We start from the raw sequence: 22,641 nt of genomic DNA, 5'->3' as shown, positions 1-22,641 counted from the left end.
TGCTCTAAGCATCTGCAGACATGGGCTCTGCTGTTTATAGCTCTGCCTCTGTGCCCACACCATTTTCCAGCCCTGACTTCGTAGCTTTGACTTTACTTTCTACTCAGCTAAGACTAATCTTAGTTGCTTATGTGTGTTGAATGTCTTCCGTTTGTCTCTCTACCCCATCTACTCTCCACCCTTTCCCACCAAGTCTGTGACCCGGGAGAGTAAACTGTAGAGACTTCCTTAAAGGGGCTGCCTAGGTCTCTGGCTTCCTAATGTGCTCAGCCCGTGGAGAACTCTGGTAGGAGGTGGGAGGTCAGGATGCTTATCACCTCGGCACCCTTCCAGTGGGGTCGCTGATGACCACAGCTCAGGCAGGTAGCCTCTCCTTTCTTCCTTTCTCTGGGTTTTGGGAACCAGTCTAGGCTGGCAATGGTGCACCGACTCCGGGTTACTTCTCCACCCTTGTGGTTTACCAGCCCTTGCCTAAACAATTCCTTTAACAAATGCACCTCAGATTTCCAATTTGGAGTGCGCCATTTGTTTCCAGCTGGGATCCCAACGGATCACAATGTTTTCTTTCTTCCTTTCTTTTTCCTTTTTTCTTTCTTTCGTCCTTCCTTCCTCCCTTCCTCCCTCCCTCTCTTCCTTCCTTCCTTTTTTAGATTTATTTATTTATTTTAGAGGGAGAGCGCGCCTCCCCGAGTGGGGGGAGGGACAGAGGGAGACTATCTCAAGCTGACTCCCGCTGAGCACCCAGGCTCAGTCTCACCACCCAGAGATCGTGACCTCAGCGGAATCCAGAGTCGGTGGCTTACCCGACTGAACCACCGAGGCTCCCCTGACCACTATGGTCTAAGGAAACATGGTGCAGTCCTTCGTTCCTGCAGCTGTCTTGGACTGCACCCTGAGAAGGGCAGGGGCACATGGGCCTGGGCTGCCTTCCACCAGCGGAGTAATCCTGGGCAAGTCGCTTTCCCTCTCCCAATCTCTGGTTTCTAATATATAACAAAAATGGTGGAGGCAAAATTATGTCCCAGTCCCTTCCTATCCTCATACGAGATTGTCCTGGATTGTCCATTTTGAGTTCTGAGTTTTAATTATGGCTTGTGCAGGGCGCCAAAGACAAACTTAGACGGGATGTGTCTCGGTCATTTAAGCGTCTACCCGCAGCACGAGGAGGTCGGTAGTGTGTTTTCCAGCTGCCGTGATGACTTCTGGGGGTGGGTTCAGAAGCGCAACAGGGTTCGAGGGGTCCCGCAGCTGTGTTGGGGTGTAGCTGGGTGGGCGCCCCGCAGAAGGCTCTGCGTGGCAAGGGACAGGGAGCACGCCCCGCAGCGCAGGGCTGGAGGTCGAGCCTGTCGTCCCGACCTTCGCGGCTGGGACCCTGGAAACTCCGCGAGCCCGAGGAGGCCCAACAGACATTCCATCCTTTCGGGCCTCGTCTTCCCTCCAGCAAAGGGCGGACACTGAGCGACCGACCAAAAGGCACCGGCCAGGCCAGCGCCGGAGCGCAGGGACCGGGCTACCGCTCAGAGCAGCCGGGCCCAGGAGATGCGAGAACCGCTGGAAGCCGCGGTTGGAGGTTCGGTCCGCGCCGCAGCGTGGCGGGCGGGGCGGGTGGGGCGGAGGGCGGGCCCACGGCGATTGGTGCCCAGCCCTCCGCAGCCAGCCAATGGGTGGCGAGGGCGTCCCGGGGGCGGGGCGGAAGCCGCGTCTTAGGCTCTGTGACGCGCCACGGTCGCTCTGCTGTGCTGTTGACGACGCGTGTCCCAGGCCGGCGTCGGAGGCCCCGGCAGGTATCCGCGCTAGCGCGGAGGGGCTGCAGCTCGGGCCGGGACTGGGGCGTCCCAGATGGCGGCCCGCAAGGCGGCCGACGCCGGCGGCTCCGGTCCCGGGTCGGGGGTCCGCGGGGGAACCGGCTGAGGGGGCGTGCTGGGCCTCGGCCGGGGGGCAGGCTCCGCCTCTGCGGCCGTTTTACGCGGCGGGCCTGGCGCTCGGCCCTCCGCCCTCCCCGCCCGCGGCCCCACAGCGCTCCGGGGTCTCTGCGCCTTGGCTGAGCGCCTTCGGGTTTTCGGGAAGAAGGTGTTAGGGGCACCGGCGCGTGGGGAGCAGGCTCCGGGCACCCTGGGTTCCTGAGGTCTTCCAGAAGGGTGCATTCTGGATGTGGGGGAACTGCTCAGTAAACGGTGGCTTTTGTAATGGGGCGGAGGGCGCCGATGGAAACCCTTGAAAAGGGTTCGAATCCTTCCGGGTAGCGCATGGGCCCTGCCTCCAACCTGCTTATTTCTCCCCTCTCCCAACGTCATTTTCCCCTCCAGTCTTTGTCTAAATAAAAAATTACAGAAGTAGAGCCTTACCTACAGTAACGTGCAGACTAATTGGATAGTGTCAAGGGATTGGGGCCAACGGGGCTTTCAGCATGAGGACTTCATCCGTAGAGTTCTTTGCCAACAGTGCTGAGCATCAGTAAATTCTGGCTGAAATCAGTGGGGCACTTGTTCTCAGGAACCTATGGTCTCCACCTTTTGTAACTGTTACCTTCTTGGTTCAGTTTTACCTCTTTGAAAAGGTGATAAATTAAGGGAGAAAAGGAGTGAGTTTGAAATGAATTGGCTTTAGTAAATTACTAATCTTTAATTTTCTCAATTCTAAATCTCTTTGGGTTTGTAAGAGTTTCTGTGGGTAAACTGGTTCTCTCAGTTTGAACCTGGAAGTGTTCTTTATGTAATCCAATTTCTTTATCTTACCTATTTGAAATAAACAATAGACTTCTTTCATTAGAATATCTTGGTTTCATTTTCAGAGAATCTAGTTCCGGACTATGAAAAAGATCCAAGTATGAAAGTAGAGTCTATTTTTTTTTTAACGAAGCATTTTAAAAACTGTTAATTCCAGTGTAGTTAAAATAGTGTTATGTTAATTTCAGGTGTACAATGTGGTGATTCAACAGTTGCATATATTAGCGCTCATCAAGATAAATGTACTTTTTTTTTTTTAAAGAATTTATTTATTTGATGGGGTGGGAAGAGGGTCGGAGGGAGAAGCACACTCCTTCCCGAGCAGGGAGCCTGATGCAGGGCTCCATCCTGGGACCCTGGGATCATGACCTGAGCCAAAGGCAGATGCCCAACCGACTGAACCACCCAGGCGCCCCAATAAATGTACTTTTTTCAAAAAAAGATTTTATTTATTTGAGAGACAGAGCGCGCGAGAGAGCAAGCAAGCGGAGGGAGGTGGGGGTGGGAAGGGGCAGAGGGGGAGGACTCCCCGCTGAGCAGGGAGCCAGCTGTGGGATTCCATCCCAGGATCCTGAGATCATGACCCCAGCTGAAGACAGCTGCTTAACCATCTGAGCCACCCAGGCACCCCCGAATCTCATATATTTTAAAATAGGAATTGGGGCGTCTGCATGGCTCAGGCAGGTCTTGATCTCAGGGTCATGAATTTAAGCCCCCGGTTGTGCTCTGCGCTGAGGGTGGAGCCTGCTTAAAAAAGTAATCAGTAAAGTAGGAATGGACCAAATTTTGGAGGTGTGTGGACGGTGTGGTTTGGCAGAGCCAGTCCTTTTTCAATAGTAATGGTTCAGGTGTTTCTGCTGATGACGCACTTGAGTTGAATTTTAGCCAGATTAGTACAAAAAAAAAAAAAAAAGAAAGAAACAAAACCCAACAAGTTTTTGTTGGCAGAACTTAAAAAAAAAAAAAAAGACTGTATTTGTGAATGGTTACCTCAAGAAAAGTAAATATTTGATCGATATAGGAAAGCCAATTTACTCCACAGGTGGAATATTTTAAGTGACTTTTTGATGAACTCCTGCTAGTTTTTGTTTTAGAGTTACTTAAAAAAAACTAGTATTTCATATTGCATGCTAAATTAAATTAACTCTTCAAAATGCAGCCTTTTATGGAAATTCTGTTTTAGGTATGTTTTCATGTAGACAGGATGGATTAGATAGGTGGGAGTAATAATAGCTTGAAGAAGGGCTTTGTGAATTATGTAGATTACTAAAAACAATGTTAAAATTTTTCCTGTCAGTAGCAATTTGTTTTCTCCTGCTCCTGAGTGTGGGCCTTGATTAAATGCATGACAACAGCCTGGACTGGTCAGGCTTACACACACTATTTTGACTCCTGAAGGCCATTAAATTTAATGAAGTGAACTCCTTTTTTTTTTTTTTTAAGTTTTTATTTAAATTGCAGTTAGTTAACATACAGTATAGTTTTTAAAATTTTATAAAAGATTTTTATTTATTTGAGAGAGAGAGCCCAAGAAGGAGGAGCAGCAGAGGCAGAGGGAGAGGGAGAAGCAAGCTCCCCACTGAGCAGGGAGCCTAAGCTGGGCTGACCTGAGCTGGACAAAGATGCCCAACTAACTGAACGACCCAGGCGCCCCAGAAGGTTCTTTAATAGAAATATGAGTACAGATTCTGGTTACATCGTCACGTACCCAACTGCAGAACTTTTCCCAGTTGAATATCCAGAGTTCATCTTTAAAAGCCTTAAGAATGAGTGTTAGTAATGTTTGAATGTTATTGTTTGTCAGTAAGTTGTTATTTTTTAATAAGACTGCCTGAACGCCACAGATAAATGGATATTCTAGCCCAGTTCTGTTGCAAATTAGCTGAGCAAATAACTTCTTGTATAAGATGAAGACTGTTGAATTTAGATGACTTCAAAAATTCCTGTCACTGGCAATTCTATATCAACCTGTTAATGAACTTAAAGCATGCTAGTTAGGGGGCACCTGGCTGGCTCAGTTGGTAGAGCATGTGATGCTTGATCTTGGGGTTTTGAGTTTAAGCCCCATGTTTGGAGTAGAGCTTACTTTAAAAAAAATGTTAGTTAAGAGAGTTTTTAGTATTTTTTTTTAATACCTCAGTTCATTTCGTAGTGCCTCTTTGCATGGTTCTAGTCACAGAGGTGCAGACCTTGATAGCAAAATCATTACTGAGAGTAGTTTTTATTTTAGAATTTGACCCTGTCTCATACAAATGAACTTCTAGACCTAATTGTTGTAATCCAGGCTGCACTTCCTAGGGGAAATGACCTCTGCCTTTCTTTTAACCACAAACTGTTTTCTCAGAGCTTCTCAAATACTTCCCTCCCCCTTTTGTTTTAGATGTTGCCTTAGCTTTTTCTCTGTCCAGTGTGTCTAGGCAGACATTCAGCTTCATTTGTAACAACTCTTTTTCTGATTATAAATGTGGGATGTACAGAATAGCAGAAAGATAATCACAGTGAACATTTTTGTGCCTTTACAGGTAGTTTTTCCTTATATTACTTCCTTATTTATACTCTTGAATGTATTGTATATATGTTTTTTTTCACTTAAACACATCCTAAAACACCTCTCCGTGTTGTTACACTATAATTGCTTTAAATGACAACATGTTGTTACATATGTGATTATGTTGATCCATTCTCCTATTGTTGAACATCTGTAGTGCATGAATGTTTCTCCACATTCCTGAGTATTTATGATAGGATCTTAGGAGTGAAAGTACTGGTCTAAGAGTACAAGCCCTTCTAACGCTCTGATAATGGCTATAGTTCTTTTCTTTCTCTTTTCTTTTCTTTTCTTTCTTTATTTTCTTTCTTTTCAGATTTTATTTATTTGAGAGAGAGAGAGCAAGCACAAGCAGCGGAGCAGCAGCAGGAGAGGGAGAAGTAGGCTCCCCACCAAGCAGGGAGCCCCATGCGGAACTCTATCCCAGGATCCCTCAGATCATGACCTGAGCTGAAGGCAGATGCTTAACCGACACAACCACCCAGGCGCTGCTATAGTTCTATTCAAAAGGGGTTTTAGTTCAGAGTACCATCATGGAATGCTATGTTTTATTGATAATTTGATCAAGGCAGAAATTGTGTTAATTTTTTAGTTGGTCGAATAGAGCATTAATTCGTACTGCATAGAGCATAAAAGTCCAAGAAATAAAGTTAAAATCCATGTTTTAGACTTCACAGTATTATTTTGGGGGAGTTCTGTCTCATTTTGTATAGCCAGACCTCGCATTTTCCTAGCCGCCGTCCCGTCTGCTAGTTCCTCTATAACGTGCCCCTCCCAGATAAAACCTGGAGAGAGCTAGGGACCTTCTCCTTAGGAAAATGTATGTATGTGTATGATTCTGCATTTTGTTTCAGGAGTTATTGGATCCTCTGAACACCATGCCTGGATCACAGATTAAAAATCTGTATTCTCAGGGGCGCCTGCGTGGCTCAGTGGTTAAGCTTCTGCCTTCTGCTCAGGGCGTGATCCCAGCGTTCTGGGATCGAGCCCCACATCAGGCTTCTCCGCTGGGAGCCTGCTTCTTCCTCTCCCCACTCCCCCTGCTTGTTCCCTCTCTCGCTGGCTGTCTCTCTGTCAAATAAATAAATAAATAAATAAATAAATAAATAAATAAATAAAATCTTAAAAAAAAAACGTATTCTCATCTGAACCGTGGGAAGAAAGGATAGTTGGTGAGTCTGGGCAAACGGAGTGCTGGATTTAGTTTAGTAACTGTGAATTCCTGAGCATGCTGGGTTTACCAGGTCGTGCCAAGCTGAAAGGGAAGTAAGCCAAGCTCCAAGTATTAAGTTTTTGCTAATTTGGCAGCTCAAATTGAGTGCTAGGAGGTTGTGTGATTTGACTTGTCGTTCATAGAACTGTGTCTAAACATGACTTAAGTAGTCTTTTAAAAAAATAAGTATAGAAAAAAATATAGACATAGTAAGTGTGCTTAGTGTTTGGCAGCTTTTTAAAAAATATTTTATTTATTAATTTGAGAGAGAGAGGGAGAGAGTGCACTTGTGAGTGCTTTGAGTGAGGGGGGAGGAGCAGAGAGGGAGGGAGAGGGACTAGCAGACTCCCTGCTGAGCTCAGAGCCCCACCCCTGAGATCCTGACCTGAGCCGAGACCGAGAGTCCAAAGCTTAACCAGTTGAGCCGCCCAGGAGCCCCCGGTAACTTTTAAGATTTAATTTTTTTATTTGAGAGACAGAGTACAGAGAGAGAGAGAGAGCGCGTGAGAGCGAGTGCGTGAACGCAGGAGCGGGGCGTTGGGGGGGTAGAGGGAGGGGGAGAAGCAGGCTTCCCACCGAGCAGGGAGCCCAATGTGGGGCTCATCCCATCTCCTTCTCTGATTTGGTCTGCATACTGGGGGGTCTCCCCATCTGAAAGGATCCCGCCCCACAGCAGTCCCTTTATAACAGGTGCTCAGTGCTCAAGATCCAGTATGGCCTCTCTAGCCCCCTCTGCTGCGCAGCCTTGCCTGACTCTACCAGAGTGAGTGCTCGTCCTTGATGGGCTCTCAGCATGGATCACTTCAAAACAGTATGTGTGCTTAATAAAGAACTCTCGAGTGGCACAGAAGAGTGTAAGAGAAAGTCAAAGCCCCTGACCTCCTCCCATCCATAGTTTTTCTCAATTCTTGCGTATTCTCTTGGCCTCCTTGCCTGCAGCACCTTGCGTGCATCCTGCGGTCCTCGTCAGGTCTGACTCCAAACATGCACTCTCTGCTTTCCCATAAGCGGCCCATAGCAAGCACTGGATCTTGGTTCTCCCTCATTCTCTTAATTTTTTGGCGGACTTCCGTAAATGCTGCGCACAGGATGCGTCGACATACACGGGCCCTGGGAAGACTCTGACTTACCCTTACTGCCTTCTCTTCCTTTTCAACAGGTGGGTGGTATTCCTACTCGAAGGACACGATGTTTTCCAGACTAGCTCATCTGCAGACCATCGCTGTGGTTCGTCGTGGGGTTCATTCCTCTGTGGCTTCTGCTACGTCTGTTGCGACTAAAAAGACAATCCAAGGCCCTCCGTCTTCCGATTACATTTTTGAGCGAGAGTCGAAGTATGGTGCACACAACTACCACCCTTTACCTGTAGCCCTGGAGAGAGGAAAAGGTACATTTCGAATTAATCCAGTGCCCCTTCTCCCTTTTGCTTGAAACCTTTTATAAAAATTGCTTTTAAATTTTCTCAGTATACATTTTCCCAGATGTATTTAATTTCTGTATTGCAGATATAGTTAATTCAACGTTTGTTGTCTAGTGCTTGCTGTCTTAGGTACTGGGGGGAATACAAAGATGAACTCATTCAGTCTTTGCCACGATGGACCTTGCCAGGAGGAAATGTAAGCTACATAAGGAAATACTATAATAGTGCAGTCCTTTCTTTCCTTTAACTTTTATTTTAGCATAATTTTAGGCTTAAAGAAAAGTTGCAATAATAGCACAATTTTTTTTTAAAGATTTATTTATTTATTAGAGAAAGAGAGAGAGAGAGCCAGAGAGAGGACAAGCCGGGGGAGGGGCAGAAGGAGAGGGAGAAGCAGACTCCCTGTTGAGCAGGGAGCCCAATGGGGAACTCGATCCCAGGACCCCAGGATCATGACCTGAGCTGAAGGCAGATGCTCAACTGACTGAGCCACCCAGGCACCCAAAGAATTTTCTTTTATTCTTCACCCAGATTGATTGCTTGATTTCTTTCTTTTTTAAAAGATTGATTGATTGATTTGAGAGAGAGTGTGGGTGGGGCAGGGAGAGAGAGGGAGAAGAGAGAAGAGAGAGAGAAATGGAAAGAATCCTTAGGCAGACTCCCTGCTGATCATGGAGCCTGAGTCGGGGCTTCATCCCAGGACCCTGAGATCATGACCTGAGCCAAAATCAAGAGTCGGCCATCTAACTGACTGAGCCACCCAGGTGCCCCTCTTCACTCAAATTTCTTGAGTGCTACCATTTTACCACATTTGTTTTATCATTTTCTCTACACACACACACACACATGCACACACACTCACGTCTACATTTATTCCCTGAACTGTTTTGAGAGGAAGTTACAGACATGTGATACCTCTTTACACCTACATACTTACTGTGTCTTTCCTGAAATACAGGACTTTTCTCTTCTGTAACCATAGCGTAATTGTCTAGATGGGGAAATTAATGTTGATACAGCACCGTTATCTAATCTACAGACCTGATTCAGATTTCATTTGTTGTCCTATTGTATAAGGAAAATCTCGGATCATGGGTTACGTTCAGTTTTCAGGTCTGTTTAGTTTTCTTTAATCCAGAACAGTTCCTTAGTCTTTCTTTGTCTTCTTGATCTTGATGTTTTTGAAGAGTACAGGTCAATAATTTTGTAGAATGAACCTCAGTTTGGAGTTGGCTGGTAAGGAAGTGACTGCCAGCCTTCTTCACCGCAAAGATACTATTTTGCCCTTTTGAATATCTTGTGGGGACATGATTTGAGACTCTGCAAACTTTTACTCACACTTTTAGCATCCATTAATTATTCTCTATCTCAATAAATGATTACTGATATTTGCCAAGTGGTGATTTAATGCACATTTTGAAAGAGCAGACTTAACCTAATAAAACCAAAGTTTATTACTTAGCTTTGGGCTAGAAGATGATGTGTAAGAGTATGAAACATCTTTATCATTTGCTGTATTTTATTTAGGACCAGCATGGTAATCTAGATTTTGAACAACTGAAAATCTAGGCTTCTATATTACGAATTTGGAAACTATTTGTAAAAATATTCTTGTACTAGCAGAGTGTGGATGCTGGAATCTGAGTGCCTGGGGTCAAGTCCTGGTACTGTATGTGCCAGCTTGGGCTAATTCTAAACCCAAGCATCTCTTTCCATATCTTTGTACTGTAGGATGGTAACACTTTCAGGGTTTTTTTTTTTTTTTTAAAGATTTTATTTATTTATTTGCCAGAGAGAAAGAGCCAGAGAGAGAGGGAACACAAGCAGGGGGAGTGGGAGAGGAAGAAGCAGGCTCCCAGCCGAGGAGCCTGATGCGGGGCTCCATCCCAGAATGCTGGGATCATGCCCTGAGCCAAAGGCAGATGCTTAACGACTGTGCCACCCAGGCGCCCCGGCCCAATGTTTTTTTAAACGGGGTCTCTTTGATGAGATAAGGTACAGAAGCACCTAATACAGTATGTTAAGTACATGGTAAAAGTTAGCCGGTAAGCTACCCAATACATTTTAATATCTATAGTCAACATAAAAATATTTTTTTAAAGCATACATAACTTAAAATTTACCATTTTAATCGTTCAACTCAGTACCACTAAGTATATGTATAGTATTGTAGAGCTATCACCTCTCGCTAGTCCTGGGACTTTATTTCCCCCAAAGGCCCCCCTGTACCCATTGAGCAGTCACTCTGCATTCTCCCCTCTCCCTGGAACCTGGCAGGCACTACCCTGCATTCTGTGTCTGTGGATTCGCCTGTTCTGGATACTTCATGTACTAGAATGGCCACAGCACATGGTCTTTGTCTGGCTTCTCTGACTTAGCGTTGTGTTTCCAAGGCTCGTCTGTGTTGTAGCATGTGTTAGTACTCCGCTGCTTTTTATGGTTGAATAATATTTCCTCATGTGGATACACTGCAGTTTGTTTATCCATTCATCAGTGGATGGACATTTGGGTGGTTTCCACCTTTTGGCTGTTGTAAATAGTGCTGCTGTGAGCGTTTGTGTACAAATTTTTGTTTGAACACCTGGCTTCCACTTTTTTGGGGTGCATACCTGGGTGTGGAATTGCTCGGTTGGATAATGACTTTATGTGTGACTTGCTGAGGACGTGCCCGACTGTTTTCTACAGCGGCTGCACCATTTTACAATATATGTCAGTTGCCGTTCCTAGCAATACGTGAATTCCAGTTTCTCCTTCTCCTCACCAACACTTGTTTTCTTTCTTTCTTCCTTTCTTTCTCTTTCTTATAACCATCCTTATGAGTGTGGAATGCTATCACTGAGGTTTTGATTTGCATGTCTGTAGTGATAAAGATATCGAGCATTTTTTCATGTGTTTTTTGGTCGTTTGTGTATCTTCTTCTTTTTTTTTTTTTTTTTTTAAGATTTTTATTTATTTATTTGACACACAGAGAGAGACAGCCAGCGAGAGAGGAAACACAGGCTCCCAGCGGAGGAGCCTGATATGGGGCTCGATCCCAGGACTCTGGGATCATGCCCTGAGCCAAAGGCAGATGCTTAACGACTGAGCCACCCAGGCACCCCATTTTTGTATCTTCTTTGGAAAAATGTCCATTCATGTTCTTTGCCCATGTTTGGATTATTATTGTTATTTTTAAGATTTTATTTGAGAGAGCAAGAGAGAGAGATAGGGAACATGAGTGGGGGGCAGAGGGAGAGGGAGAAGCAGACTCCCTGCTGAGCAGGGAGCCCAATGCCGGGCTCCATCCTGGAACTCCAGGATCATGATCTCAGCTGGAGGCAGCCACTTAACCAGCTGAGCCACCCAGGCACCCCTGAATTGAGTGGGTTGTTGTTGAGTTGTTAAGTGTTCTGGATACTAGATCCTTAGCAGATGGGTGTGTGATTTGGAAATATATTTTCTCCTTCTGTTGATAGTTACAGTCAGCTAATCATGATTTTTATGTTATGTATAACTTCTGCTTTTAAATTAATTCCAAACCCCAGTTTTCTGGGAGTGAGGGTTTCACTTCAGAGTTTATAAAACTTTTCATGTTATGTATGGTGTTCTTGTTAAATGTGTAATTTCAAGCTGGACAGATAAAATATAGTTCCTTATAAACCAGATTATTTATAACCAACCTGACTATGCTTGAGCTAAAACATGCCTTAACCACAATTCTGTATTAAGTAAAGGTTCACGTGTAGGTATCAGAAGGCTTGCCAATAGTCTTAATCTTTGAACTTTATGTAACTCAGTGATTTTCTGAAATGACTCTCTCTGTATATTTAGGTGTTTACGTATGGGATGTAGAAGGCAGAAAATACTTTGACTTCCTGAGTGCTTACAGCGCTGTCAACCAAGGGCATTGCCATCCGAAGATTGTGAATGCTCTGAAAAGTCAAGCAGACAAACTGACCTTAACATCCAGGGCTTTCTATAACAATGTGCTTGGTGAATATGAAGAGTATGTTACTAAACTTTTCAACTACCACAAAGTTCTTCCTATGAATACAGGTAAAATATTTCCTTTTTACATGAAATAACCAAGAACACAATCTTATTACTTTTTGATAATTTAAAATATTTTTTTTGAACTGAAAAATTTTCGTTCTTGATAGGAGTGGAGGCTGGAGAGACTGCTTGCAAACTGGCTCGTAGGTGGGGATATACCGTTAAGGGTATTCCAAAGTACAAAGCAAAGATTGTTTTTGCAGGTATGTGAAATTCAGCATTAACCTTTGTGATGTCAACATAGATGTCTTACTGTTTCCGTTTACTGATGGAATATTTCCAGCGTATTTGCCTCATCTGTGATGTATTATTTGCTAAATGTTTCATAAAAATTGAGAGATTGCCTCTTTTGGGGTTATTTCCAAGTATTTCTACATAAATTGGGATTTTTCTCTGCTGAGTAATTACCTACTCCTTACTCCCTAAAATGAATGACTGTATGATTTATCATCTGTTTATCAGATTTTTTTCATAGCAGGTTTCATTAATTGGATGGTCTTACTGGTAGAGCATTTTTGTCAGGCTGTTGAGGTTGTGTTGTGTTAGAGTGGGGCCATGTCCTAGGTGTGATACGAAGTTTGAATCTTAGTATTTGATGTATTGTATTATGTTCTCAGAGCTGTTGGAAGAAGAGGGCTGGAGTTGCCCTGGATAGATTTCTGGGAATGATTGAGAGGAAGGACTTGGATACTGATTCGGGAGATGAACAGTTACTTCAGATGATGGAATCTGACCTTCCTTTTCCCCACCCCCACCCCGTATTGGCATCTTCTTTGTTTATTTAAATTTTACTTTTATTTTTTGACATACCAAAACGTGTATGTAATTAATGTAGACAACTTGCTGGGCTCAGAGATAGGTGTTCACCCACGAAACCGCCATCACCATCAATGCCGCTACCCTTTCCACCACCCCCAAAAGTTTCCTTTTGCCCTCTTATTTATTATTACTAGTTGTACTTTTTTTTTTTTTAAAGATTTTATTTATTTATTTGACAGAGATAGAGACAGCCAGCAAGAGAGGGAACACAAGCAGGGGGAGTGGGAGGAAGAAGCAGGCTCATAGCGGAGGAGCCTGATGTGGGCCTCGATCCCATAACGCCGGGATCACGCCCTGAGCCGAAGGCAGACGCTCAACCGCCGTGCCTCCCAGGCGCCCCACTAGTTGTACTTTTTACTCATTTTTTAAATTGAAGTGTAATAACCATACAGTGTCCTATTAGTGGCAGCTCTACAATGTCGTGGTTCAGCAATTCTGTACTTTCCTCAGTGTGCATCATGATAAGTGTGCTCTTGATGCCCTTTATTTCACCCATGCCCCCACCCACCTCGTCTCTGGTAACTACCAGTTTGTCCTCTCTATGGTATAATCTGACTCTTGGAATCTTTATAATGATGTTCAATTGATAGGTTCCAACTTTTTTGTAAAGTTTTGATTTTAATTTTTAAAAACATAAAGTACAGATAAATTTGTCATTGCACATGGTCAAAATTCCTTTTTTTGATAGTTAAAATTGTTAAATATTCTGATGGCCAGGGGTAGTTGGTATTTGGGGGTGACAAATTGCTATTCCCAAAGAAGAAATCTTTGCTCAGCTCTGTGACCTGCCATTTTGGAATCTCATGCCTTAGTTGTAGGACAGCATAACATAACTGTTCCTTGTAAGCAAAAATGGCATTTCTGGTGATTTTCATTCTTACAGGCTGTATTAGTCTCTTACATATTAGCAAAAGGTGCAGAGGTGTTTTCACTTGAGTACTGACAGCAGTTGGTGAGTCAGTGGGGTAGAGACAGAGAAGACTGCTCCCAACTGAAATTCCCTTCCACTTGCAGAGTAAGCCACAGAGGAGACTCCTAAGGCTGCGTGGAGGAGAGCAGATAGGCTCCTGGTCTGACTCGTGCGTTTTCTTTTGTTTTTTTAAAGAGAGCGTACTTGCAAGGCAGGGGGAGGGGCAGAGGGAAGGGGAGAGAGAAAATCTTTTTTTTTTTTTTTAAGATTTTATTTATTTATTTGACAGAGATAGAGACAGCCAGTGAGACAGGGAACACAAGCAGGGGGAGTGGGAGAGGAAGAAGCAGGCTCATAGCAGAGGAGCCTGATGTAGGGCTCGATCCCATAACGCCGGGATCACGCCCTGAGCCGAAGGCAGACGCTCAACCGCTGTGCCACCCAGGCGCCCCGGAGAGAGAAAATCTTAAGCAGGCTTCATGCCCAGTGCAGAGCCTGTTGCGGGGGCTCATTCCCACAATCCTGAGATCACGACCTGAGCCAAAATCAAGAGTTGGACACTTAACTGACTGAGCCACCCAGGCGCCCCTGGTGCATTTTCTCTTAAGCCTGGTGAAAATCAATGTGCTGTGACTGGTGGACAAGGAGAGTGGGGATCACTCAAGGGTGGGAGATCTTTTGCAAGAGTAGTGTTTAGAGATGCTTTAAGCCAAAATACAGTAATTCAGTCCTGGGTTAATTGAGTTGGTAGAGGTGGTAGAAAGCTATTAAAAAAAAAAAAAAAAAGGTAGGGGAACCCCCAAGCCTCTCGGTTATTTTACATTGTTTCTTTCCTTGCTTGAATGTAACCCAGTTGAAATGATCTTAGGCATTTGTTTTACTCTGAGTCAGGTTATGGAGTTTCTTCCCTCTAGCATTTAAGTAAGCTCCATGATGACCGTTCCCCAACACCTAGAACATTGCCTGACCTACATAGCAGGGCCTCACATTTATTAATGAAATAAATGAATGGGTAAAAAGACGTTCCTGAGCAAAGAACAATGTCAGTCATTTAGCACATAAAAGATTATAATGCCAAGGAAGGCAAAATTGAAAGTGTTTAGATTGCCCGAGGATGTTTTCTGCAAATGTAGTTTAAAGTTCATTCTGTGGTATTGGGTGTTTAAAAGGAAAATACTAATTCTCCATCAAGGATATTCTTTTTCTCTTATTACTATTATAAAGGCACCGTGTCCAGAAAAACATGTACTGAACGCCTCCGTTGTTAGGGTTGGGGATCATTGAAAGGGAAGATGAGCGTTCGTCCTGTGGGGCTGTATACTGCAGGCTGGAGACGCGGTGGAGGAGCGCCTAAAGCAGCAGTTGCAAGGCCAGGCCTTGGTGGTTGTGTGAGCAGCCATGGTGTTTAATATCAGGGTTGTTGTTTTGTTTTTTATTTTTCCTAATATCAGGTTTTATTTTAACAAATGAAATCTCACTGGAAGCTCTATAAAGCAAACCCTCATTAAAAAAAAAAAATCAAACTTCTTAAGGTATTTTTTGGGGACAGTGCTTATTAAACCTGGGGGTTTGTTTGAAATAATCTCTGTTTATTTTTCCTTTTCAGCTGGAAACTTCTGGGGGAGAACATTGTCAGCTTATCTCCAGTTCCACAGACCCAAGCAGTTATGACGGCTTTGGACCGTTTATGCCAGGTTTTGAGATNATGTGGGGCCCGATCCCACAACACCGGGACCACGCCCTGAGCAGAAGGCAGACGCCTAACCGCTGTGCCACCCAGGCGCCCCTGGGGACAGTGCTTATTAAACCTGGGGGTTTGTTTGAAATAATCTCTGTTTATTTTTCCTTTTCAGCTGGAAACTTCTGGGGGAGAACATTGTCAGCTATCTCCAGTTCCACAGACCCAAGCAGTTATGACGGCTTTGGACCGTTTATGCCAGGTTTTGAGATCATCCCGTATAATGATCTGCCTGCCCTTGAGGTACTGCGCTTAGCGTCACACAGCTTTAGCTCGGAGTAAAGAGAAATTAAATTTGTTGAATGTATGAATTGAAAATAGATATGGGACTGTAATGAACTGTCTGTCTAACGTAAGTTAGGCCAGGATTTCAGACTGGTCTCTGTGATGGTCAATTAGTTTCCAGCACAGAGAAGTCAGGTGCCGTGGTCTAATCCTGAGAACCAGCTACTTTCTCTTTGTATCCTGCATAAGTAATTTGGATAGTGTACATTTAATTACTACTTTATTAGATAAAATTACTCAGTTTTAAAATTATGAGTGGAGGACTTGTAAAATAAAAAGATTCACTGAAAATGTCTTTATTTATTTAAAACATTTTATTTATTTATGTGACACAGAGAGACAGCCAGCGAGAGAGGGAACACAAGCAGGGGAGTGGGAGAGGAAGAAGCAGGCTCCCAGTGGAGGAGCCTGATGTGGGGCTCGATCCCATAATGCCGGGATCACGCCCTGAGCCAAAGGCAGACGTTTAACGACTGCGCCACCCAGGCGCCCCTGAAAATGTCTTTTTAAAGAGCTATGTTTTTGGGGTACCTAGGTGGCTCAGTTGGATAAGCGTCTGCCTTCAGCTCAGGTCATGATCCTGGGGTTCTGGGATTGAGCCCTGGGATTGAGCCCCATGTTGGGCTCCCTGCTCAGTGGGGAGTCTGCTGCTCCCTCTCCCTCTGCTGTTCCCCCTGCTTGTGCTCTCTCTCTGTCAGATGAATAAGTAGAATCTTAAGAAAAAAGTAAAAAGCTATGTTTTTTAAAAAAGTTTTTATAGTACATTTAACTATGTATTAGAAAATATAGGATAGAGGGGCGCCTGGGTGGCTCAGTCGATTGAGCGTCTGTCTTCCGCTCAGGTCATGATCCCAGGGTCCTGGGATCAAGCCCCGTGTTGGGGTCCCTGCTCAGTGGGGAGCCTGCTTCTCCCTCTGCCTCTGCCTGCCGCTCTGCTTACTTATGCACGCGCACGCTCTCTCTCTCTGTAAAATAAATAAATAAAATCTTAAAAAGAAAATATAGAGTAGCTTAAAGTTGAAGTATTTGGAGCTTTTGGTAATTGAGTATCAGAAACGTTAAACTTTGTGTTTTTTTTTTTTTTTTAAAGATCTATTCACCCATTCTAAGAGAGAGAGCAAGAGCATGTTGGCAGGGGCAGGGGGAGAGGGAAAGAGAATCCCAAGCGCACTCTGCCTGGAGTGCAGAGCCTGATGCGTGGGCTCAGTCCCACGACCCCAACCATGACCTGAGCCAAAACCGAGAGTCAGATGCCTTGCCGCCTGTGCCACCCAGAAATGTTATACTTTGACATCACATATAAGTTAGTACAAAAACTTAATTTGCCTACTTAACATAAAAATATACGCAGTGTGTGATTTCAGATTTAACTTATTTTTATCCTGTTTAACCAAATAGGTTAAAAAGGAAGTTACTAAAATGTATTCATATTTTTTTTGTAGCGCGCTCTTCAGGATCCAAACGTTGTCGCGTTCATGGTAGAACCGATTCAGGGTGAGGCGGGCGTTGTTGTTCCGGATCCCGGCTACCTGATGGGCGTACGGGAGCTCTGCACCCAGCACCAGGTCACCCACCTTGCACCTGCTGACCTCACTTAGGGCTGGGCTGGTAGGGCGGAAGGAAAGATGACATCACCTTTCCACTAGAGGGAGACTTCCGTCTGAGAGCTTCAGAATTCCTTAGTACGCTCTATCAGCAGCCTGCACAGAAGCTGACTTTTTACTAGCTGTGGAAACTGGCCAAGCCTGGGCCCAGGCAGAGCTGCAGACTTCCTGGGCCCAGCTGTGGTTCCTTCCTCTCTATTCCAGCAGCCTGTGCTGTGATCTTCCCCAGGCCCATCATTGTATCCCTCTGCTCTCTTCCTCTTCCCACCAAGCTAGTACATATTTAAGAAGAAGTAACTGTTTAATAAATGTTTGGGATAAGCAAGTGAATTGATTTGTTTCCAGAGAGTAGTTCTATCCAACCCCCCCCCCCCAAAGTGCCTGTTGTCTACCCTGCAGAATAGAGCCGAATGGGCCTCGAGGAGGGAGGGGCCTGACACAGGAGATAATCGTGTGGATGCAGGATTTTCATAGGAAGCTGTTGAAATTATGTCAGTAATTAAAAGATTCTCATAAATCTGAGGGAATGTCAGAAATTCAGATTTGTGTGGGGAAGAGTTCGCTGTTTGCCCTGTGGAAACAAAATCAACAATTAACGTGTTCTATTGTTTTCCAACAGGTTCTGTTTATTGCTGATGAGATACAGACAGGATTGGCCAGAACCGGAAGGTGGCTGGCTGTGGATCACGAAGGGGTCAGACCTGATGTGGTTCTTCTGGGAAAGGCGCTTTCCGGTGGCTTATACCCTGTAAGTTGAAGGTTCAGCCTCTCTCTGGAGTCCCTGCCCTTGTGAAGTCTGTCCTTAAGATATTTTTACATCAGCAGATTGTGACAATGTGCCTTTCCCATAGCTTGGTTATATGGAGTATGCCGCAGGGCACCCGGAACATGGAGTAGAAACATCTCAGCGTTCCGGGGGTCGATCGGTTTAGTTAACTTTAACTGGAGAATGCGTGTACCTTGGAATTTGCTAGGGCATTTGTTTTGGATGGAAACATTTTACCCCAGAAGTACTCCTTGTTCAGAAACCTAGCATTACTAATTCTGTAAAACCGTGACTGATTCATGTAGAGGTTGAAAAAATTAATGTTTTACTCTTAGGAGCCAGTCATCGGTACCGGATGATAGGTAAAGGGTTCTGAATGTAGCGCAAGACATTGTTTTCTAGGCAATTAAACCAGGCATTTCACTTTGAAAGTGGAAAGATTTCTAAATTCTATCGTTGCAGAAGCCGCTTTCCTCTTCATTCTGAAATGCTCTTGTTCAGAGCCATGGGAGTGTGCCTGACGCGCTCGCACTGTGCCCAGGGTATCTCCAGTTTGTCACTGGCAGTTATGATGAAAGATGTGTAGCCCTTGTTTGTGGCAGTTTCATGTCCCATTGAATACCAGCTTCGTAAATGTTTGTGTTCTCGGCGTGCCGAGTGCGCGAAATGCTTTGGTTGGTCCTGAATTCTCTGTCTTGCAGGTGTCGGCAGTGTTGTGTGACGATGAAGTAATGCTGACCATTAAGCCGGGGGAGCATGGGTCCACGTACGGAGGCAACCCGCTGGGCTGCCGAGTGGCCATAGCAGCCCTGGAGGTAATGGCCGATTCAGACCATTGGCCTAGTGTCCGTTTGTCTGGGTGGTGTCGATGTGACTTTTAAGTTTGAGCCCATGGCATAATGGGAAATATAATAAGAGTGCCAAGGATCATAGAACATGAAGTCCAGAGGAAGAACTTTAGGGTCAAGGCATTCTCGAAAAGTAAAACCTTGGTCTAGTAGATGGGAATCTTCTGAGCGCTTCTGAGTGGCAGTCACCTGGGGTTTTGGGCCTGGAGGCCCTGGGTGGCTCTCACAGCTTTCCCTCTGTGACTAGACCTAGACAATGAGGCTTTTTTTTTTTTTAAATAAGATTTTGTTCATTTTATTTTGAGAGAAAGCGAGAGAGAGCTCACAGAGGCAGAGGGAGAAGTGACTCCCCGCTGAGCAGGGAGGCCAACGCAGGACTTTGTCCCAGGACCCTGAGATCACTGTCTGAGCCAAAGTCAGACACTTAACCAACTGAGCCACCCAGGCGCCTCCCCTCCTTTTTTTTTTAAGTGTAGATTTGAACACTTTTATTTATTTATTTATTTTTAAAAGATTTTATTTATTTGACAGAGAGAGAGATTGCCGCGAGAGAGGAACACAGGCAGGGGGAGTGGGAGAGTAAGAAGGAGGCTCCCAGCAGAGGAGCCTGATGTGGGGCTCGATCCCAGGACTCCAGGATGGACATTTTAGGGAAAAAAGTAAAGGAAACTATTGTAGTTTAAAAATTAAAGTATATTCAGTCCATTGATTTATTCAACTAATAAGATACCAGTTGCATTAAACAAATTTTAATTCTTATTTTGCTGTGAAATCAGATTGATGATGGATTTGTGACTAAAGCAAGGTTCTATTTGAGCTTGTAGATGTTTAATTAGAAACTAAACTGGTTGGGGCACCTGGGTGGGTCAGTTAGTTAAGCGTCTGACTCTTGGTCTCAGCTCAGGTCTTGATCTCAGGGTCATGAGTTCAAGCCCCACGTTGGGCTCCATGCTGGGTGTGGAGTGTACTTAGAAAAATGAAACTGGTATAGGCTTTGGAAAACAGACATGAAAGTTCAGCGACTCTGGTCTTTATCTGATCACATTCTTCCGTTGCTTAACATCCACATTCCCTTCCAAAGAACAACCTAAAAAGGGCAATCTTAGCATTTGTGTAATTTCTCTTTTAACACAGGTTTTGGAAGAAGAAAACCTTGCCGAAAATGCAGAAAAAATGGGTAATATCCTGAGGAATGAGCTCATGAAGCTGCCGTCTGACATTGTCACTGCTGTCAGGGGGAAAGGATTGCTAAATGCTATTGTTATTCGAGAAACCAAAGGTACGGACATGCACATTTTACTCCAGATGCTATTTCTATAGGAAGACCTAAAACACGTGGTATTTTATCTGGTTGTTGGGTTCCCCTGTTTGAAACTGTTGACCAGGTCTGTTAGGCAGAGTCTCCTCTGACTTCTGTTAATGGTCTTTGGAAATAGAGCCCTTTCCTCCAGGAAGGATTTAACTCCTTTGACCGGTTTTTGTTCCCTGATGTCACTTGTTTTTCTGCCTTGGGTTAGTGACGGAGCACTCGGAAGTGTCCTATTACTTGCTGTTCCAGCCTGCACACAGCACTTTCCTGGGGAAGCTTCCTCTTTGCTGTCTTCCCCACCTCCCTCCAGGACTTTGCACGCAGTGAAAGTGGCAGGAATAGCAGTCAGACACCTAACCGACTGAGCCACCTGGGCGCCCCCTGCACTTTTAAAAACTTAATCCAAGCCTAGCCTCCCCCCCGGAGATTCTGATTTGATGGGTCTGGAAGGGGCCCAGGCATTGGCCGTGCCCTTTCGGGGATTCTGACGCACAGCTAGGTTGAGAATCATACTCTAAAATGAAGAGAGTCTCTTTCCCTAAGCTCAGGAAGCAGATCCATTTTAGGAATGTGTGGTGTTCACCGGGCTTGAGTATTGTTCCTTCTCTGCCAGTTAACTTCTCTGTGTCCCGCCCAAATTCTTTTTGCACTGGTTCCTCATAATTAATATGACAGCCTTCGCACATAATTTTTTTTGCCTGGTGTTTTTCATTTTTGAAAAACGAATACATCTGTATGTCTAATCATACCATCCAAACCTAGTTATGCACTTGCTGGAAAATAACCTCGTTTTTAAGAATAAGAACAAAGTGCGCTTGGAACTCCAAGCCGTCCTTCTGTAGCAGGCCCTGGGGGTTCTCTTCTGCCAGGCGGCTCTTGCCCACCTCTCCTGCAGGGGGATGCTCAAACGTTTGTCTGTGATCAGCATGCGTGTTTGGCCCTTTTTCTTTAGATTACGATGCTTGGAAGGTGTGTCTGCGGCTTCGGGATAACGGGCTTCTGGCCAAGCCGACCCACGGCGACATCATCAGGTTCGCCCCTCCGCTTGTGATCAAGGAAGATGAGATTCAGGAGTCGGTGGAAATCATTAACAAGACCATCTTGTCTTTCTGAGGCGAGGGACTGTTTTCCGTGGCGCCCGAGCCAGCTGGAGACGGCAGTTCGTGCGAGCTCTGTGCGTTCCTGGGCCTCACGTAGGCACGCACCACTCCCCGGTGTCTTCAAGGACTTTGTTTTAAATACACTTTTTTAGTTCATGCATAATAGAATGGCATTTATAAACATGCAGTTTGCTGTGTGACGTGACTAAGAATGGAACGGCATCTCTGTTGGATTAAGTTTCTGTGTGCCCGTGTGCTTTCTGAGGTGAAATGTGCCGACCTGTATATAGAGAGCCTTTTAATCGAGCCCTTCAGTATAATTTATATGTTTTTATAATTTCCTTACTGATACAAGTGTTTTGTATTTGAAAACGTTATATGTAGTACATGGAAGACTTGCTTAACCTTATAAAGTTGAATTACAATCATTGAATTTTAGGAAGGATTCATGGTTAAGCTTATATAAAATACTGGGAGTTAAGGTAACTTCATACTGGCCAACACCAGGGTGTGTCCCATGAGTGTCATTTTTGATTAGGAATTAGTGTTTTAACATTTCCAAATTATGTTTTAAATGATATCATTTATAAGAAAGGTTTATTTTCAGTTTTTCTTTGAATTTAAAGTCAAATCTCTATTTAAAGTGTCTGTTATGATGGCAGTGTCACTGATTACCTAACAGTTTTAAGCGCTTTGAGAATGTTCTTGCTTTATTTCGTGTGTTTTCTAGGAGCATTTCAGCATGTTCGGTGGTATCTAGAAAAATAGAAATTATCAAAAGAAAGTCTCTTATTATACTCCCTTCTCCCCTTTGACAATAATTGCTTTTTTCCTGTGCTTATACTGGTATTTACCATTTTTATTAAAGTATCCTTATTATGCATGGTATTGTGCAACTTTTTTCTTCTTTTTTTTTTATCTGAACATAGTATTTTGGAAGCTTTTCTATGTCAGTAATTACAAGTTTATCTCAGTCTGTGCGGACTATCATGTAGATATGTTATAATTTCCTATTGGGGGACACTTGGGTGGTTTCTAGTGTTTCCTTCTTTAATCAAAGCTGTGTCTGCTTTATGTTTATACAGTCTGTGTTTGTGGCGGAGGTCTCTAGAGGTGGACTGCTGTGTCAAAGGGAATGAACTTTTATTTTTTATTTTTATTTTTAAAGAGTTTATTTATTTGACAGAGACAGAGAAAGAGCACAAGCAGGGGTAGTGGCAGGGAGAGAGAGAATCACACTCCCTGCTGAGCAGGGGGCCCGATGTGGGACTCGATGCCAGGACCTTTCCCAGTGGCAGTGCTTATTGGTCTGGGTGGGGGTTT

The 22,641-nt window shown here is 44.4% G+C and overlaps 1 protein-coding gene across 1 annotated transcript; it reads left to right on the top strand.

Annotated features, from left to right (window-relative positions):
* The first annotated feature begins 1,674 nt into the window (after positions 1 to 1,674).
* OAT (ornithine aminotransferase) lies at positions 1,675 to 22,201 on the top strand. Its single transcript, XM_034663400.1, has 10 exons — positions 1,675 to 1,784; positions 7,647 to 7,874; positions 11,718 to 11,942; positions 12,047 to 12,142; positions 15,522 to 15,649; positions 17,134 to 17,256; positions 17,915 to 18,043; positions 18,763 to 18,876; positions 20,044 to 20,188; positions 21,171 to 22,201. The coding sequence occupies exons 2-10, from the start codon at positions 7,676 to 7,678 to the stop codon at positions 21,329 to 21,331; spliced, it is 1,320 nt and encodes a 439-aa protein (XP_034519291.1). The 5' UTR covers positions 1,675 to 1,784; positions 7,647 to 7,675; the 3' UTR covers positions 21,332 to 22,201.
* Positions 22,202 to 22,641: the final 440 nt, after the last annotated feature.

Source organism: Ailuropoda melanoleuca, chromosome 6, assembly GCF_002007445.2.
Source record: "Ailuropoda melanoleuca isolate Jingjing chromosome 6, ASM200744v2, whole genome shotgun sequence".
Lineage (NCBI taxonomy): Eukaryota > Metazoa > Chordata > Mammalia > Carnivora > Ursidae > Ailuropoda > Ailuropoda melanoleuca.
The sequence above is the reverse complement of the archived record's forward strand: the minus strand, read 5'-3'. Positions and strand labels throughout refer to the sequence as shown.